Source organism: Triturus cristatus, chromosome 4_1, assembly GCF_964204655.1.
Source record: "Triturus cristatus chromosome 4_1, aTriCri1.1, whole genome shotgun sequence".
Lineage (NCBI taxonomy): Eukaryota > Metazoa > Chordata > Amphibia > Caudata > Salamandridae > Triturus > Triturus cristatus.
Window position 1 is genome coordinate 199487830 of NC_140585.1, and position 20964 is coordinate 199508793.

Sequence of the window (20964 nt, forward strand, 5' to 3'; positions counted from 1 at the left end):
GTATTACGCATGTTATTGTTTTTAATTAAGAGTGGGACCCCCCTCATTGAATAAACCTCGTTACTTAGGATCCCCACTACTTACTTTTAACACACTTCTCTCACCACACACTTTTTCACCTTAGGGCCCTCACCTGCACTCACCTACTGGCAGTTAAAGGAATAAAGATCTCCACTAAAAGGCGCCACTGAGGTCGCCGATCGGGGATTGCAGCGCCGCCCCGATTCGGAGCAGACCTAATGATGAAACTTGACATCTGGGCCACGTGCTGACGATATATGACAGCTAGTCTGCCGGATGTGTGAGGGTCTTTTTCCTTAAGGAGGATTCTCCTCGTGACTTTGTGGACTCATACATATCTCAACTTATCAATAGCTCTCTTGAGGAACTGCATACTTCTGTATTTATAAACCTTAAAGAAGACCCATTACTCAAGCCCCTGGAACCTGAATTCACTCGTGTTCCTCCGTGTCTTGGATCATCTTCAAGTCCTTGTCAAGGCTTTCTGCATCCAGTTCGGTGACCGTAAATACCTTTGTACTACACTGCAAATTTGGGTGATCTTTCTGCTCATCCATCATCCTACTTCATGTCCCCTGAATAGTTGTATCACCAAATGAAGTAGACGTTTTACAGCCTGTTGCAGGATGTGATCCCTTTGCACCCTTGTATTGCCAACAGAACTCGGTTTTTTCAGGGTCGAAACATAGACACCACATTGTCTTATCTCTGCGTGCTGTTTCCTGATCCATTTGAAAAATTTATATTTAAAAAATATTGCCTGTCAAAATAGCGACCCTACTTATTTATTTAAGCGACTTATATAGCGCGCAAATACCCTGGGGTGTGTCTGCACTGGGGAGTGCATGAGGAAAACGGACCTGAAGCTGATGACTACTGGTTAAAAAGCCAGGTTTTTACCAGTTTTCTGAAAGCTAGCAGGGTGGGACTAATTTTAATATGGAATGGGAGTGTATTCCACAGTCTAGAAGTGGCGATTGTGAATCGTCTATCACCCCATTATGTTTTCTTAGTCCGGGGAAGGTTCAGGAGGTGGGCCGATGAGGAGCGCAAGGGTCTATTAGGCGTGTATGGGCAAAGTGTTTTTTTTAGGAACTCGGGTCCTGTGAATTGCTTTGTATGCAATGCATAGTGCCTTAAATTTAGTTCGACTTCTGATAGGCAGCCAGTGAAGTTGTCGCACTACTCTGGAAATCGGTTCAAACTTAGGAGTGCCAGACAGGATCCTGGCGGCCGAATTCTGAACTAGTTGTAACTTGTTGAGGACTTTTTCCTGGTCATTCAGTAGGAGTCCATTACAGTAGTCAACTTTTGACATTACCAGTGTACTTATAAGAGTTCTGCTGGTGCTAGGCGGGAGAAACGGTAGGAGTTTTTTTTATCATTTTAAGAATGTAGAAGGATGACGAGACAACTGCATTGGCATGATGTATGAAAGACAGCTTGCCGTCAAACATTACACCCAGGTTTCTGACCTTTGTGACGGGGGATGGAGGTGGTCCCAGCTTGGTTGGCCACCATGTGGGGGACCAGCAAGGGGCTAGATTGCCAAAAGTCATTACCTCCATTTTATTGGAGTTTAATTTTAGGCAATTGTTTGCCATCCATGAGCTAATGGCCAGCATTCCCTCTTGGAAACTGGCAGAAACTGCTCTGCCATCGTTGTGTACTGCAAGCACCAGTTGTGTATCGTCTGCGTATGATGTTAATCTCATCCCATGTGCTTTGATGACCCTGGCCAAGTCCGACACATAGATGTTAAATAAGGTCGCACTTAGGGAAGACCAAAGAAGAAAAGCAAAACCAACTGCCTAAACAGGAGTGATGTACATAAGCCCAAGATAGGGTCAAGGTTACAAACAAAGAACAGGCTAGAGACAGACCCAAAAAGACAGCGAGACAGATAAGGGAAAGTGATAAACACAGGATTTTATTTGAATAAATAAAGGTCAGGATAATGATCTTTATACACAACATAAACTAAGAAACATAGATTCCACAAATGCAATATATATAAAAAGGTCCCACACATACAGCAATCATACACAGTCATTCATACAACATACTCAAAGGTTCAACAAGGGGCATATATACACAAAGACACAATTATTTACAATTGACTTGAAAATATTTCGCATCAAAGGAATATACAATTTATCCCAACAGGGGTTGAGGGAAACTCGTGTACTCCCAAGTTTTTACATATGGGTGAAGTCTTCAGGTAGGCACATATGAGTAAACGCCAACGCACGTTTCGGTGTTCGCCCAGTACAGGGCTACACCTTCATCAGGGCTACGACGATGACAAACGTGTGGGACACAACGGGACCTTAAGTTCCAATATGGATTAAGGGAAGCTTCCTCTTACTAAGGTTCGAAGACACTAATACGTGTCAAGCAACTTGTTGAGTGGGTTCCGAGATCAGGTCGCCTTCAAGTGGCGTAGGGTGGCCAAAACGAGGTCCAAAGAGAATCAATTATATCAAGGTGAGTGATTTCAACAATTTGGGATGGACCGTTCCAGGGCTACAGGACGGGAGGATAAACACGTTCCTTAAAGCCAGCGTCGCCGTAATATAAAGGGTAGGTAGAATCCTCCTCACCGGTGCACATCGGTTCTCTATGAGGATGTGTTTCAATGATCCGAGTTTGGTAGCGGGTCCGCACCTGAAGGATATAATGGCGTCGAAAGTACCGGCGGCGCTCAGGCAGATATTATCCAAGTATTCGGTCCAGGAAAGGATATAGCTTGGACACCAGTTGTGTATCGTCGGCGTATGATGTTAATCTCATCCCATGTTCTTTGATGACCCTGGCCAAGTCCGACACATAGATGTTAAATAAGGTCGCACTTAGGGAAGAGCCTTGAGGCACACCACAAGATACGGTAAATGATGGAGAGTACAAGTCGCCGAATTTAACTGACTGGGTGCGGTTGGAAAGAAAGGAGGTTATGAGGGCCTTAGCCCTGTGCCTAATGCCGATGGAGGAGACCTGGTCGATCAGAGTAGCGTGATCGACCGTGTCAAAGGCAGCTGATAAGTCCAATAGCACTAGGACTGCAGCGCCGCCTTGGTCTAGTACCATCCTAATTTCAGCAGTAGCTTTGATGAGGGCCGTCTCGGTACCGTGACCCTTCCTAAAACCAAATTGTGGTTCATCCTAAAGGTTGTTTTCATTGATGAACTGTGCTAATTGAGTGTTCATTATATTTTCAAAGATTTTTGATGGAAAAGGGAGTCATGCAATAGGTCTATAGTTTTTGGATTATGTGGGGTCGAGATTGTAATTTTTTAGCAGAGGTTTAATAATGGCCTTTTTCCAAGTTGAAGGGTAGGAGCCTGTGTGGTATATAGTGTTACAGAAGTTAGTTAGGATGGTGCCTATTAAGTCGGGAATAAGTTTTAAAATGGAAGGGGGGCAAGGATCGTGTGGGGATCCAGATTTAATGGTGGGGATTAGTTCTGTTATCTGCTCGAGTGAGAGGTGACCAAATTCGGAGAGGGTAGGGATCGTTGCATCATTGCTGATGTTGCAAGTGTGATGGTCGGCTTTAGCATGGGTTGAAAAGTTGGAGTAAATTTGGCTGACTTTATCTTTGAAGAAGTTGGCAAGAGAATTGCAAAGTGTTTGGGTGGCGTCAATGGGTGAGTTCGTTGATGGCACGGATAGTTTAGTCGCAACCTGAAACAACTGTTTGACTGAGCCTTGGGCAGTTTCTATTTATTTGAGATAGAACTTGCTTTTCTCTGCAAAGATGAGCTGTTTATATTTAGCTATAGCATCCTTATAAACTATTTTGTCACCGTTGTTGTAATTTTTGCGCCAACGTCTGTCTAGGTTTCTGCTGCGTTGTTTCTAGAGTCTGAGCGTCTCTGAGAACTAAGGGGCACTTCTGTTTTTGGAGACATTCTTTAGTGGTACTAAGGTGCTAAACGCGTTGTGAAGCCATTCTGAGTAGTTATTGGAAGCAAGATCGGGGTCTAGTGTGGTGTTGTGTCGTATTGAGTAGAAGATAGGTGTGTTTTTTAGGAGATGCGTGTCGATGCTCCTCCAGGCTCTGAACTGTTTAGGGGAGAAGGAGCTATTGTGAGGGAGGTTGGATTTGCTAGTCTGAATATCGAACAGTATAGCACAGTGATCTGTCCATGTTAGAGGGAGGACGTTAGTTAGAGAGATGTGCCTGTTGTTGGAGAAAAGACCGTCAAGTGTGTGGCCAGCTAAGTGAGTAGGTTTTGTCACTAGCTGACATAGGCCTACTGCCTGAAGGTCGGTTATAAGAGAGGAAGTATCCTTGTCTTCCATAGTCTCTAAATGAAAATTGAAATCTCCCAGAATGGTATAGTTAGGTGTTCCTGCCAGTGGTTATATTGGGTTGTCCATGGCTACCAGAAATTCATCTCGGTAGCCCGGTGGACGGTAAAGGAGGGTTCCCTTGAATGATTGGGTATTAATGAGCATTATCGAGAAGGACAGTGCTTCACAGACCATCGAAGGAATTGATTCTGCTTTAGCTGAGTATTTGTCTCGATAGATAATCGCTAGGCCACCTCCCTTCTTTGTCAATCTCTCATGTCTAAGTGCACAGTAGCCGTCTGGTGGCAATGCTGAAATCTGGTCCGTATGAAGGATCACCCCATGTTTCCGTTATGAACAGGAGATCTAGGTTGTGGTTCGTTAGCAGGTCAGAAATTTCGAGTTTGTGTTTAGGGAGGGAACATGCATTTATAAGGGCGGAATGAATGTAATCATGCTTTGTGGGAAAGGGGTGAGAGGGTGGGCGGTCTAATTGGTAAATCCAGATTAAACTAACAGTTAAGGCAGATAGTAGAGACTTTATTGGTAAGTGAGTCCAAGTTAAAATAGGGACAGTGGTGAGTGTTAGTGATGTCGATTTATTTTAGCTGAATACTTGTATAGGTTAATACCTTGTCGAACGATGATGGTGTTCTAGGGCCAGGGGGCATGGCCCTGGGCCCGGTCCAGGCGCAGACGGGCTTGCCTATCTCCCTTCAAACATGTCTACCAAAAAATCCTAAATCTAACCAGACAAACTTTCCCTGCTTTTGTCCGGGTTGATTAACCATTGTAAACTTGAATACATGTCAGAGTGCCTATAAGGAGGAGCTTGTTTGCTTGGCTAGGTGCTAACTTATGCTTTTTGTAGAGGACATTTATGCAATATTTTGGAGTCTATATTGTTTTGTAATTTTGTTTTCAAATGCTACTGTTAGAAATGGGGGTCTCTAGTCGGCGATGGTTTGCTCCGTTGTCCAAGTAGGGACCCTTCTTCCTAGTCAGGGTAATGCACTTCTAAAATAACCCCTGATCACCCCCTTGGTAGCTTGGTACGAGCAGACGGGCGTATCTCCGAGGCAGTGTGTAAAGCAGTTCTGCACACATACACTAATACAGTGAAAACACTACACATGGACACCACACCAGTATAGAAAAATAAGTAATCTTTATCTAAACCAAACAAAACCAAAACAACAAAAATCCAAAATACAGTAATAAGATATGACTTTTAAATGATAAAAATGGTTCTGTTCAAAGCAAATTGCAGATGCAACACTTTCGACACAAAATACCTTGGATACATCACGCACACAAACAAAACTGTCGCAGGGAAGGTGATGCGTAGGTTCCTTACGCCTAGGGTAGGTGATGTGTCGGTTGCTTACTTCAGGGGAGATTATGCGTCGGTGCCTTACTGCAACGCAGGGGCGGTGATGCATTGGTTCCTTACTGAAGGGGAGGTGATGCGTCGGTTTCTTACTATGCGGGGAGGTGATGTATCTGTTTTTTACTGCGACCCCAGTGTTCTTGCCTGTGTGGTGCCCAGATGTGATGTGTGAGGATCAGGGATTCGCCGGTTCTCATTGCGGCAACAACACTGCTTGGCTTTCTCCAGCCGCGGTCCCACAATGCATTGGTTATTGCAGCCGCACAGCATGGCCTGCATCTGGATTGGTGCGTTGATCTCAGCGTGCGGCGATCTCTCGAGCCTCGGCAGATGCTGTAACAGTTACTTGGGCGATGCGTCGGAAACGGGTGCAGATGCGTCGTGCTTCTCGAAGTTGCTTTACTTTTCCAGCTCCCAGCGGCAAACAGCCTCCAGAGGTCCAAAACAGCAGCAGGCACCTCTTAGCAGGACAGAACTCCCAGCAAGGAAGTTCAGAGGAGCTAGTGGCGAAGTCTTTGTGTCCCTGAACTTCAGAACAGGAGGCAAGCTCTTCCTTCAAGCCCTTGGAGAAAACTCCAAGCACAGTCCAATCCTTTTCCTACCCAATACAGAAGCAACCACTGCAGGCCAACCCCAACATCACACAGCACAGGGGCAGAACTCCTCCAGCTTTCCTGGTTCTTCTTCCTGGCAGGTTCCTTAGTTCAGCAGTAGTCTACGGTTCAGGGGTCTGGGCCCCACTTTTTATAGCACAAATCCCTTTGTTCTCTGGTGGCAAGCCAAAACCAGTTCTGTCCTCTGGTGCAGCTGCTCGACAGGAGGTGGAGACAGCATTGTGTACGGCAGACAGGGCCTATTCAGGTGCAAGGGAAATCTCCTCCCACCACTCTAAATGCAGACCGGGCCTATTCAGGTGCTAGTGAGAACTCCTCCCCCCTACTCTGAATGCAGCCCAGGTCTCTGCAGCCCAGCCCTGACTAATTCAGGAAAGGCAGGACACACATCACCCCTACCTCCCCTGTGGCCGTATGAGAGAAGGCACAGCCCCTGTCCCTCCAAACCCAAACAGTCAATACACAAACCAGCAGAGGCACACAGGATGGCTAAGCAAAAAAAGACCTACTTTCTAAAAGTGGTATTTTCAAACACAGAATGCAAAAACCATCCTCACAAAAAGATGCATCTCTATGTTCTGAGTTAAGGCATACTAAACTTTACTTTCTTGTCTTGTCCCAATGGGAAGTTATATGTATAAGATGTTCTAAATGAACTCCCATTCTTTCCTATGGGACAGATAGCCTTTCAATAGTGAAAAACAAAATTGGCAGTATTTCACTATCAGGACATGCCTCGCACATCAGTGCATGTCCTACCTTTCACACACTGGGCCCTGCCCACAGGAGTACCTTGGGCCTACCTTGGGGGTGACTCGCATGTTAAGAAAGGGAAGGTTAGAGCCTGGCAAGTGGGTGCACTTGCCAAGTCAACATGGCAGTACCAAACTGCGCACAGACACTGCAGTGGCAGGTCTGAGTTATATTTTCAGGCTGCTCATATGGGTGGCACAATCAGTGCTGCAGGCCCACTAGCAGCATTTGACTTAGAGGCCCTGGGCACACACAGTGCACTGTATCAGTGACTTACCAGTAAATCAAGTATGCCAATCATGGAATGACCAATCCATCATAACAATTTCCAATGAGAGCATGTGCACTTGAGCACTGATCCGCAGTAGTAAAGTGCCCAGAGTCATAAAACCAATCAAAAGAGGGTCCAAACAGAAGGCCAAAAAGTAAATAGTCTGGCGATAAATCCACTGAAAAAGCCAGGTCTAGCAGCTACCCTGTCTCCTGAGAGTAAAAACGCCTTCCTGTGCTTTAGTTAACACATAGTGCTGCACACACTGCAGGTAACTTAATTGTTTATAGTTTCTCCATGTGTAACATTATGGAATGAATTTAGAATGCTGAAAATTGGAGGAAAACTGGGTTCCTGCTTTTAATTCTCTTCCGTCCGTCAGGTGGCATCTCAAGCACGTGTCCAGTCTTGGTCCAAGAAGGCTAGAGTCACTGACCTCGGATAGCTGATTCTCACTATCGGTTCACTCATTATTTAAGAATAGTACACAAATATCTTGAATAATTGAGCATAGAGATTGTTTCCAAAAGCAAGCATAGCAGGGTTAGACTGATCTTGATTTTGGGACCCTCTTTTGGTCGTCTTAATGTGTTTTTGAAAGCCGTTCATCTAGCAATAATGTGCCTTCTCTAGCAAACATTGATATATTTTGATATATAAATTCAGTCGATGGTGTTATATTGAACTATATTCGGACATCTGTGGTACCTTATGTGCATAGGGAGATTTATTCCAGTTTGAATTAATCTATGCTTTCCTTCTCCAGCCTCTTTGACTCAGCCTCAGACTGGTACAGTAAGGCTCGCCTCAGCGTTAAGAAGTTCTCTGTATGCCAAATTGGTATGCAAACCATTTATAGTTTACTAATTATAAGAAGTGCAACAATTTAGCTGCTGTATTGAAGATTTCCATTTTCTGTTCTTTTTAACATTTTAAATGTGTTGATGTTTAAACTGAGTTGAATCACTTTTTGTTTTTATGATAAATTTTTCTAAAAATATGCAAAAATTAGAAATATCTTTCATGTTTTGACATTTTCTTTGAACGCTATAGTTCATAACAGGAAAGAAAAGATATTTATTTTACGTTACACTGATTCTAATATGTTTTACAAGAAGCTACTAACTTATTTTTGGTTTGTTTTATTTTGCTTAGGAAATTCCTTTTATTCTTCATGTATACCACTATACTATCTCTTTCAGAGGAGGCCGCAAGACATCAAGGATTTAAGCTGTTTGTGGGATGTTTACTATAGGGAATAAAATGCCTTCTGACACAAGTTAAAAGGCTCCTACTGGTCACCTAGTAGTTTCATGACCTTATAAAGGAACTCTGGCTACGGCCGCATTTGATCACAAAACTCCTCAGAGGCTTGCAATATCCTTATAATGTACATATATGTGGGGGTACATGATCCCACATATTCTACTTTACTAGGAAATTAAATGCACACCTCAGTTTGTAAAGACTTAGACAAGGAAGACTTGGACTTGGAGTAATGAAAATGTTTATAAAGCTTGCCTATTAAGTTACCTCATTGTGTTTGAATCTTTTGAGAGGCAGTGTGAACTGGACCATTCATCTTTATTTGAAGCAGTCAGTCCTAAAGCTAGCATAGGAAAGTATTGTTGTTGACCATTCACATTTTGGCACCCTCTCTTTAGCTTGCTTATGATGGGCATATGATGAGGTGTTTGTGTGCCTTGGATTGTTGGCTCCTCCCTAAGCAAATAGCTACAAATGCAACTGATGGATAATTTAGGCTTTACATTTCACCCATTGTCTTCCTAATGAACAGGTTAGTTCAAATTAGGTGTAAAGAGAGGAGCCATCATGCTAGTGTATTTGATAGCCTCTTCGTTGTGCTTGCCTCTTGGACAATGGAGGTGGGGCGGGGGTTAAAGAGCTTAGCGAAGGTGCCTAAATGTAATGTATAACACAAAAGAAATCCTGAGGTCTGATGGTAAAGAGAAATAGGTGGTATGTAGGGTGAGGAGGGAATGACTAATGTACGTAGTGAAACTAGAGGAAGCTCCAAAACCAAGGTCAAGTAATCACCGTGGGTAACTAACCCCATCACATGGGATTTTCATCCCAAAGAAAATCTCATAAACTCTAGGGGCAGGCAGCGCCCTTATGTGAGATATGAGTCCTTAGTGTTATGATTGATAAGTACTAGACAATGGAATAAATCCACAAATGAGCCTAAGGTGAGTGGGGATTGCAGTGCTGGTGGTAGTGAAAAAAGTGAGTGTTTAAAACAAGTGACGGGACGGCCGGAAGACTTCTGTTAGACAAAGCCGTCCCGATGTTGGATTAAAAAGCAAGGGGGGGCTACACTAATCTGGTCTGATCAGTGAAGCAACGTGAAAGAATGTGGTCGACATGTTTCAGCCATATCGCCTGACTAGGCTAGGCTTTCATCAGGACCTAGAAGCTACTGCAGGGAAGAAAACAACGTAACAAAGGATATGAAGAGCACCCTCAACTTGATTGTAGAGTGCAAGTCTCTTCAGCGAAACATACAGCACCTAGATAACGAGATAATTTTGGGAGTGAAACCAAAAACGCTCAGTCATAATTATAAGAACAAATAAATAAATGTAGACTTGAAGCAAGGTCCAACTCACCCGTACAAACTAGGTGATGAGATGACCTCCACCTGGCAACCGCTCAGGAAGGAACACCGCTCTGAAAAGGAAATGCAAGGCTACTGATAGCGGCTTACAAATCGTGAGCAAGTGTGAAAAGGGTGGGAAAATCAACTGAAAACTAGGGAGAACTGCCAGGGGCAGAGTCTGCACACACAATGAGCTGGTAAGATCATTGCAACAATTAAAACATGGCTATATGCTGGACACAAAGTCAGTGTGATCACGGATAATACAGATCCGTATAATAGGGTACAGGCTAAGAGATATAATGTTAGAAGATCAGCGCCTTTAAATGAACGCCAAAAAAGGCAGCGAAGGAGCCTACCTGTCCGTCGGGGAACCGGGCTGGAATGAGCCTGCAGCCGGAGGTCCCGTGTAATTGGACGGAGGCAAAAAGAAATGAAAAAACTGCCGGTGGAATGGGCCAATAGCGCGGCAGGTAAGATATACATGCTGGAGTGGAAGCCAATACAAATTGCTGTCGCAAGCACCTGGTTGTAGATGGAAATGACAGGGCAGAAAAAGCGCTGTCAAAATATCGCTGACTCGTTGCACCTGAAGAGTCAGAGAGATGACGCGGTGCGTTTGAGGAATGCGGAAAGCCGCCGTCAGGTAGGAATGACGGCAATCAAGGCACGTGTTGCACTAAAAAGCGCGAGTCATCTTAGAAAATACGGAAGGTGGTAAAATACACCAAATGATGCATTGCTAATGTGCAAAGTACCCGGGAGGCCACGGGCTGTGGGGCAGACAGTTATTGAGCAATATCACGGCCAAAACTGTATAAGCCAATGGATGCGAAGGGAAGGAAACAATGATGTGGTGCGGGCTGGATCGCGGTTGTCCTACTTTGAAAACAGTGTCAAAAAAAGGAGAACAAGCTGAGTATTATAGCGATAGCCAAGGGATATCGTCATTAAGTCCCCGAACATGTGTTTGTAGTTTATACACCCACCTTTGCTCACGTTTAAAAAGAAAAGCGGAGCTGTCAGTAAGGTGTGATGGTATTTGGGGTTTATCAATGACAGTCCAGTGTAAATCATCAGGGGCATGTTTCACCTCCAGAAAGTGGTTTGTAAGTTTGGTGGAGGTGCGGCCACACCGTATCGTGCTCTTGTGTTCTAAAATACGGGTTTTGATACGGCGGGTGGTCATGCCGATATATCGCAACTCGCACGGGCAGGTGATCAAATAGATCAGATGGGAGCTGTTGCAGTTCGTATGGCTCTTCAAAATCCAGGGTCGGCCTGTGCCAATGTCAATTTCCTTGGTCACAGAGGTCAAGCAGCATGCAGCACAAGAACCGCATGGGTAATGTCCCACAACTGGAGGGAGACCCCACAGGGTAGGTTGGGTGCATCTCTGATTGATGCGTGGGCGGGTATGTACCAATTGGTCCCTGATGTTGCTGCTGCGTTTAAACGCAAAGAGGGGTTTGGGTAGCTCAGCCTCACCTATATTAAGAATCTTCCAGTTGGTAAGAATGATTTTCTTAAGTTTGTTGGAAAACTGACAATAGGTGTGGACACACGTGAGTCTGTTTTCGGATGTTTTAGGAGTCTTGGGTTCTAACAGAGCCTCACGATTGTTATTAGCAGCCCGCTTAGAAGCCCTCCGAATGAGATGTTTAGGATAGTCTCTCGCCTGCAATTGCTTGGAGAGATTGTCGGCATGTTCCTTGTATTTGTCACTAGAGGAACAATTTCGTTTCAGGCGCAGGAATTGGCCGAAGGGCAGATTGTCACGCAGAGCTCGTGGGTGAAAGCTATCATACTTGAGGAGAGCATTCACCGCCATGGGTTTTCTGTATAGCTCAGTGCCCAAACGCCCTTCTGATGGGGTGATGAGAATGTCGAGAAAAGGTAAATGAGTCTTAGAGTACTCGCAAGTGAATTTCAAAAAGGGGTCACAGTTATTGAGCCAGTCTTTGAAAGCCAAGAGGGAGGACAGGGATCCTTGCCACAGCACAAACACATCATCTATGTACCTCTTCCATATCGTGATGTGATCCTTATATGGGTTGGTGGTATTGAGGACATGTTGTTCTTCGAAAACATGAACGTACAGGTTCGCCAGGCTGGGAGCAAAAATGCTCCCCATTGAAGTACCTGATATTTGCAAGAATAGCTGGTCCTCAAATTGAAAGAAATTCTCTTTCATTGCAAGTCTGGCACATGACATAATGAAAAGAACAGGAGTAATGGAGTCAGGAGGATCTGCCAACAAGAGGGTTTCAATGACAGATAAAGTTTCATCCTGCGGGATACACGTATATAGCGACTCCACATCGAATGAAACAAGAAAGTCAGTAGTGTGATCAAAGGACGAATCCTTTGATCACACTACTGACTTTCTTGTGCCAGACTTGCAATGAAAGAGAATTTCTTTCAATTTGAGGACCAGCTATTCTTGCAAATGATGATGTGTTTGTGCTGTGGCAAGGATCCCTGTCCTCCCTCTTGGCTTTCAAAGACTGGCTCAATAACTGTGACCCCTTTTTGAAATTCACTTGCGAGTACTCTAAGACTCATTTACCTTTTCTCGACATTCTCATCACCCCATCAGAAGGGCGTTTGGGCACTGAGCTATACAGAAAACCCATGGCGGTGAATGCTCTCCTCAAGTATGATAGCTTTCACCCACGAGCTCTGCGTGACAATCTGCCCTTCGGCCAATTCCTGCGCCTGAAACGAAATTGTTCCTCTAGTGACAAATACAAGGAACATGCCGACAATCTCTCCAAGCAATTGCAGGCGAGAGACTATCCTAAACATCTCATTCGGAGGGCTTCTAAGCGGGCTGCTAATAACAATCGTGAGGCTCTGTTAGAACCCAAGACTCCTAAAACATCCGAAAACAGACTCACGTGTGTCCACACCTATTGTCAGTTTTCCAACAAACTTAAGAAAATCATTCTTACCAACTGGAAGATTCTTAATATAGGTGAGGCTGAGCTACCCAAACCCCTCTTTGCGTTTAAACGCAGCAGCAACATCAGGGACCAATTGGTACATACCCGCCCACGCATCAATCAGAGATGCACCCAACCTACCCTGTGGGGTCTCCCTCCAGTTGTGGGACATTACCCATGCGGTTCTTGTGCTGCATGCTGCTTGACCTCTGTGACCAAGGAAATTGACATTGGCACAGGCCGACCCTGGATTTTGAAGAGCCATACGAACTGCAACAGCTCCCATCTGATCTATTTGATCACCTGCCCGTGCGAGTTGCGATATATCGGCATGACCACCCGCCGTATCAAAACCCGTATTTTAGAACACAAGAGCACGATACGGTGTGGCCGCACCTCCACCAAACTTACAAACCACTTTCTGGAGGTGAAACATGCCCCTGATGATTTACACTGGACTGTCATTGATAAACCCCAAATACCATCACACCTTACTGACAGCTCCGCTTTTCTTTTTAAACGTGAGCAAAGGTGGGTGTATAAACTACAAACACATGTTCGGGGACTTAATGACGATATCCCTTGGCTATCGCTATAATACTCAGCTTGTTCTCCTTTTTTTGACACTGTTTTCAAAGTAGGACAACCGCGATCCAGCCCGCACCACATCATTGTTTCCTTCCCTTCGCATCCATTGGCTTATACAGTTTTGGCCGTGATATTGCTCAATAACTGTCTGCCCCACAGCCCGTGGCCTCCCGGGTACTTTGCACATTAGCAATGCATCATTTGGTGTATTTTACCACCTTCCGTATTTTCTAAGATGACTCGCGCTTTTTAGTGCAACACGTGCCTTGATTGCCGTCATTCCTACCTGACGGCGGCTTTCCGCATTCCTCAAACGCACCGCGTCATCTCTCTGACTCTTCAGGTGCAACGAGTCAGCGATATTTTGACAGCGCTTTTTCTGCCCTGTCATTTCCATCTACAACCAGGTGCTTGCGACAGCAATTTGTATTGGCTTCCACTCCAGCATGTATATCTTACCTGCCGCGCTATTGGCCCATTCCACCGGCAGTTTTTTCATTTCTTTTTGCCTCCGTCCAATTACACGGGACCTCCGGCTGCAGGCTCATTCCAGCCCGGTTCCCCGACGGACAGGTAGGCTCCTTCGCTGCCTTTTTTGGCGTTCATTTAAAGGCGCTGATCTTCTAACATTATATCTCTTAGCCTGTACCCTATTATACGGATCTGTATTATCCGTGATCACACTGACTTTGTGTCCAGCATTTAGCCATGTTTTAATTGTTGCAATGATCTTACCAGCTCATTGTGTGTGCAGACTCTGCCCCTGGCAGTTCTCCCTAGTTTTCAGTTGATTTTCCCACCCTTTTCACACTTGCTCACGATTTGTAAGCCGCTATCAGTAGCCTTGCATTTCCTTTTCAGAGCGGTGTTCCTTCCTGAGCGGTTGCCAGGTGGAGGTCATCTCATCACCTAGTTTGTACGGGTGAGTTGGACCTTGCTTCAAGTCTACATTTATTTATTTGTTCTTATAATTATGACTGAGCGTTTTTGGTTTCACTCCCAAAATTATCTCGTTATCTAGGTGCTGTATGTTTCGCTGAAGAGACTTGCACTCTACAATCAAGTTGAGGGTGCTCTTCATATCCTTTGTTACGTTGTTTTCTTCCCTGCAGTAGCTTCTAGGTCCTGATGAAAGCCTAGCCTAGTCAGGCGATATGGCTGAAACATGTCGACCACATTCTTTCACGTTGCTTCACTGATCAGACCAGATTAGTGTAGCCCCCCCTTGCTTTTTAATCCAACATCGGGACGGCTTTGTCTAACAGAAGTCTTCCGGCCGTCCCGTCACTTGTTTTAAACACTCACTTTTTTCACTACCACCAGCACTGCAATCCCCACTCACCTTAGGCTCATTTGTGGATTTATTCCATTGTCTAGTACTTATCAATCATAACACTAAGGACTCATATCTCACATAAGGGCGCTGCCTGCCCCTAGAGTTTATGAGATTTTCTTTGGGATGAAAATCCCATGTGATGGGGTTAGTTACCCACGGTGATTACTTGACCTTGGTTTTGGAGCTTCCTCTAGTTTCACTACGTACATTAGTCATTCCCTCCTCACCCTACATACCACCTATTTCTCTTTACCATCAGACCTCAGGATTTCTTTTGTGTTATATGTACTTCTATGGGGGAATCAATCCTGTGCGGTCTCTAAACTTGCTCCCTCCGACCCTCTGGTGCTCAACCGTTTTTATTAGGCCTAAATGTAATGCCCATATGATGCTTAGGCCGTATTTGCAAGCCCCACTCTCTGTTGGTTGGCAGTAGAAGGATGATGCATTGCCATGGATAAGAATTTCCTAAACTTGATTTTCCTAAACATGATTTTTTTATATTTGTACTTCACCAGGATTGTCTGTGTTCTGCAAGCAAGACTCCAACCGCTTCATCTCACACTCGTTCAACTTCTACCTTTTCCCAACTACCTTTGCACGATTGGATTCTGAGTTCAGCGTACAAGCATCCAGCGTTGCTTTCCTCTCTAAGTTTGATTTTGATTTTAACAAGGTAAGCAATGTGAGACCTGTTGACTTTTTTAAATATCTCCAGTGCCTGTTGCACTCTGCTGTCCTTTCATCTGTGACCAAGAAATGTCTGGAATGTTTATGTACACTTTCCAAATAAACAAAGTTGTCTTTGAGAACTAAAGAATATGTTAAGATTCCAAGCAAGTCTACATGCGAAGAAGCGTAGTCCGTTTTAGTTTCTGATGGAAAGCCTTTCTGGTACCTTGAGACCTTCAGAGTGTGTGGGGAAACAGCCATCTCACCAGCCATGAAGAAATACAGAAATGATGTACTGGTACAAATTCTGGTTTAAACCATTTTTCTTTTTTTTCTCCTGCTTATGTTATACAAATTGGAACAAACAACGTTTTCCCAATCCATATTTCAGATCGCTTCTGCACCAAGGCAATTGTGGAAACCATGCTAAACTATCGCTATAAGCGTATATTCGTAAACCCAGCCAAAATATTTTGCAATCGGTTTGTCCCATGATTGCCCTGGTGATTAATTTCCCATTTAAATAGTTGCAAATAAGTATGCCTTTTTTTAATTACACAACCCACTGCAGAGTTTTTGTAATATGGCTACACCTACAGGTCACCCTAAAGATATAACTGAGAGTATCTAATGTGTCAGAATTCCATTTGCTTCTACAACGCCTGTAGAATTTTGGCATTTTTCCTCATGATTAGGACCAAATGAGGGATTCCCGGTTTGTGCACAATCTTTTTTTTTTACATAATAGTTATGATATATGTTGGAACAGTAATGTTCCCTTTGTAGTGTACAGTTGTGTTCCCTGCCGTGAGTGCCAGACCGCAAGTTATCTGGTATCGTGTTTTTATGTTTTTTTCTCAAGCACCCGCTATCCAGTGTGTTGGTGAAGGCCTCTTGTTGTCCCTTGATGTGAGTGAGATCCTGGAGCTCCTGTACCTGGAGGGGGGCTCCAAGCTTCTCCTCATTTGTTTGACATTGGGCTTCCATTCCAGTCATTGGTTCAGCATGTAGAGTGGTAGTGGCAGGGTACCATATTTTGTGAATCAGTAGTTGTGACCACTTATTTTTGTGTCACAAAAGTGCAAGCATGCTGGCCCACTTCTGTAAAGCTCCAATTATATGTCCTAACCAGAACATATCACTAACATTTCAAATGTATGTTATATGTGTTTATTGCCCTGAATGGTACATGTATTGTGTGTTTGAATGACCAGACTTAATAGAGCCATAGGAAACCCATTTGAGAAGCCCCTTACGCACAAGATGGTGTTTTTCCAGACAATGGACGTGTATTGTTTACGTTCCTGAAGCTGGAGTGAGGAAACAAGACTTCGAAAGTTGACCATTAGAAATTTGATTAAGTCCTTTTGCTGAGAGGAGCTGCTGATTAATCTTCCTGAACATTGCCATTTGGTAGTTTGTGTGAGTGAGAGGTGAGACTGCAGTCTCGGTTGTTCAGAGTATGAAGGGGCCTTTAGGTGATGTCAGCCTTATGTCTTTTTTCTGATCACTGTTCAGTGTGCTATTGATAGCCAAGTGCTGAAAGATCACCCTTGTTTGTGCCGCTTTTGTGAGTACTCCTGGAAGGAGACAACCTTACTGTGGGTAGCACTTAAAAGCTACAGCAGGAGAACAGCCAGTAGAGGACACATGAAAAAAGAAACACCCCAAACCAGTTCTGAAAGTGCAGACCGAAAGTCCACAAAGGTTTTGAAAGTGCTTTATGGGCAGTAGCTGATAAATTTAACAAGCTTACAGTAGTTCTAACTAAAGAAGGAGGTACAATTAACCTGGAGGGGTGCAGCCGAGACATTTGCTCCGCAAGCAGCCACTTCTGTCTATGAGATCTGGGAACTCCTGCAAACTCAATTTCTGGCACATTTTGCTGATCTATTGCATACTGTGTTTCATGCCTCTGACACAACTGGCATGACCCATATTTTAAAACTATCCGATCTGGCTTATTTACTGGGTTGAAGTTTATTTTGGATTCATCCTTTCCTTTTTTAGTTCTCTGTTTTCAAATCTGTTTAATGGAATATCAACCATTATATATATATATATAGAATATAATTTTGTTCTTGATGAAGAAATCAAATTAACGTGAACGGCAATGCACCCTCTGCAAGTGAATATCAATTCTGTAAAGCTGCTTAATTCTATGTCGTTGAAGAAATGCTTGCTAAGCTATGCGCACTCTGTGTTCGCAAACTTCAACCTCCTCGAGTAAGGCCTGTGTTTCAATGCTTATACTGTTTTCAAACTTATCTCTGGAACAATAAGCTGTTATTCCTGTCTACTGCTGGGAACTAACTAGACTGATCAGAGAACATGAGGTGTTCCTCAATGCAATGGTGCATTCGAATCTTACATGTTTTAACATGCTTGGAACCAACCATCTCTCAATTCTTGGATACATTTAGTATTGCTTCACAACGTGCTTTAACATCTGCAGTTGTAAGTGCCATCATGATTACCATTATATCCAATCAGCTTATGTATCTCCCGGCCCCTCCCCCCAGATGAGCTCTCAATTGGAATAGGCAGGTTGATTATGCAGCCCTGGGGTTATCTTAGGGCTATCTATGGCAGAACTGGGAACACTACACTCTATGGCCCAACGGCAGCTGTGGTTACTCTCTGGTACACCGCTGCGATGGCCCTGGGATGGAGAAGTAAAATCACGCAAGCTACACCCTCCTGGGACTCTGCAGAGTTTGGGCACCCTGGGAGCAAAGTCAGGATTTGATAAGTCAGACTTAATTGGCATTTCCAGAGTACGGGACCTCTGGGCCCATGGGGATGTTCTCCCAAGGGTAGATCTGTTGCTATCTCCAAATACGTCAGGCACTTAGGGCGGTATTGCCGAATGGAGTGGAGCTCCCTGAGTCTTCACCCTTAGCAAATAGTCTGTTGGATGAATATATACCACGGAAATCCACGTCCCTGACAAAAAATTGATCAATAACACACCCTTACCTTGCTGCATCTTAAGGAGCAGTGGGCTCAAGACATAGAGGAGCTAGAGCATGATGAATGGGCGGAGGCTATGGCGTTCACAAGGGAAGCGACCATACGGGCGGGTTTCCGCTTCAACTAAAACTGTTACATCGATCCTATTACGTCCAGACTACACTGGTCAAGATGGGAAGGGTGATGGAGAGTTGTGGGCATTGGTGTGGACAATTTGGTACATTTTAACATACTGTGTGGGAATGCCCAGCATTGCACAAATGTCTGAGCATCGGTTGTGGCGTGTACAAGTGAAGTGACTGGGGACACTATGACCGCCTCTGCGAAATGGTGTCTACTCAACTTCTGGAGCGCAGCGGACCTGAATCGTATAAAACGGATATGATGGACCATGGGACTGTCAGTTGCTAAATGTAACCTTGCAAGATTGTGGGGGGCAGAGCAGACCCCGCAGCTGAGGGACTGGAAATGTGATAGGCATTGGTTTATGTTGGCTGAGAGGGTGATATATGAAGGCGAAGGATGCCCCCGAAAGTGGGGGACAATTTGTGCTTACATGGGCAACATTTGTAATGTGTTTGTCTCCCCTGGTCTGGTAGAAATGCTATCAGGTCCATATGTGTCTGCTGAGTTGGTTTACAGAAAGGAGGTATTGCAGGGAATGTTGGGTATTGAGATGCTAATGCAACCTAACAAAATGTCTGTGCACAAATATTCTTTGTATTTGTTTTTTATTGAGCTGGCAAACAGATTTTTTTTTTTAACTCACTTTGAATATACTTTAAATCTGTTCTAGAAGCTCTTGCCACATAAACCACTTTTATAAATGTGCTGTAATCTAAATCGTATTGTTATTGTGGGAACGTTTTGGGGCACGTCCCAGGGCAATCGAAGGTAAGTGGACTCCAATTGTTACAAAGGTAGCCTTTTACCACTCGTGTCTTGGGACTTTATCTTCTGGTTGAAACCAAAAATAAGCACAAAGTTCACCCGGTTAGCACTTGATTCTCAGGGTAGCGAAGGTCAAGCAATCCGAGGCTTACTCAGGGAGGTGGTGTGAGTTAAAAACCCACATCACAATAGAACATCTAATTACAATTAATAATCATTACCCAGTTGGTGCTTTTAGTGACACATGAAATAAGCAGGCCACCAAAAAAGCAGCTCATTATCAGCATTGGTGGGAAAATGCATGCTTTAAAGTATCGCACACATGTTCTACAAATAAAACAGAAATCATTGCTGAGTACCTTTAGGTTACCCAGAGGCCAGCAAACACAACCTCATGCTTCTGTGACCATTTAATGGTTTTGTCATTGCTATGGTGAGTGGTGTGGTTGCTCAGAACCATGTTAATAGCTTCTTCAGTATTAGATAAGAGTTACTGTGTCCTCCAGTAACTTTGGTTTCATAAAGTACCGTAAGGATGTGTAGCAGCACTACTCCTGCTAGCGTGCTCACTTACACCCTGATTTGGAAAGGACAGCCACGTTGACTCTATCACAGCCTCACTTGCTCCCATGACTGAATCAGAGGTGACATGCATGTGTCTTTAGTTCTGAAGAGGTGGAAATGCGAGGGCACATCTCTGTAGAGGATGCTTGGTCATGCTCAACAAAGGGCAGGAAAGTTTGGTTGCGTAATCTTCCTGAGGCCATAATTCACATCCACCTTCCAGACAGGCCAAGAGTTCATCCTAGGTAGCAGCGGTTAACCTGGCCAAAGGTTTGCGATGAACAACTGTTAACTGTGATTGGGTGTATCTTCTAGCACCTAGCTACCTAGGAGCATCTGCTTCTTTTTATGAAACTTCTAAAGAAATTGCAATTTTCCTTAGAGCCCAGCTTTTGCAGGCGCTTCTGCTTCTTTCCAGAGCAAAATTCTTCAGTCCAGTCACTCTGCAAGGGGACCAGAAAAACAATGTCTCGCAACACGGCTGGCGTTGATCCTTACTTGGGCACAGCATACAATTGTTCTGCTCCTTCTGCTTCTCTTCTCAGAAGTCTTACTGTTATATATGGATACCTACAATACCACTCTCGAGCAGTGAGTGGATATCTTCCTCCAAGTGGATTTCAAGGCAGCTTCTGGCAGAATGGAAGGCCTTGCATATTCCTATTCTTGAACCTGGCAGCTAGCGACCACAAATCTGGAGCTCAAAGATCTGTCTTGGCCTTCACTTGTGTGGGATGCCCAGTACAAGTTGTTGAGAATTCCTGCCACATACGTACACCAGGTTTGTAGACCATGTTTGTGTGTTCGACAGGTGCAGCTCAAGGACCAGTTTCAGACAGTTCATGATTTTTGCATATTGGTCAAAGCACAGTCTTTGTTCTCTAGTGTCAGCAGTAAGGTGTGGTGGGACTTGGAACTCCCTGTCCAGGTAACACAACAAAAGCGGGAGAAGCTTCCTCACTCGGCTGTCTTTCAGCCTGTTGGTGGTTTCATTCATTGTGAGGCTTGAGGGGGGGGGGGGTCAAGGGCC

General features: G+C 44.4%; 1 protein-coding gene across 8 annotated transcripts in view; it reads left to right on the forward strand.

Moving 5' to 3' along the window:
• The window catches only part of PNLDC1 (PARN like ribonuclease domain containing exonuclease 1), a 374781-nt gene that overhangs the window by 89140 nt on the left and 264677 nt on the right, over window positions 1–20964 (forward strand). For 5 of the 8 annotated variants that reach the window (XR_014980732.1, XM_085650474.1, XM_085650473.1 and 2 more), the window contains 2 exons: window positions 8112–8185; window positions 15353–15510. Coding sequence is in view for 7 of the 8 variants with exons in the window: in XM_085650474.1 (XP_085506600.1) it covers window positions 8112–8185; window positions 15353–15510 (232 nt within the window). In the remaining variant the exon portion in view is untranslated. The remainder of the gene's footprint in view (window positions 1–8111; window positions 8186–15352; window positions 15511–20964) is intronic. The other 3 variants (XM_085650477.1, XM_085650476.1, XM_085650479.1) reach the window with 1 other exon arrangement.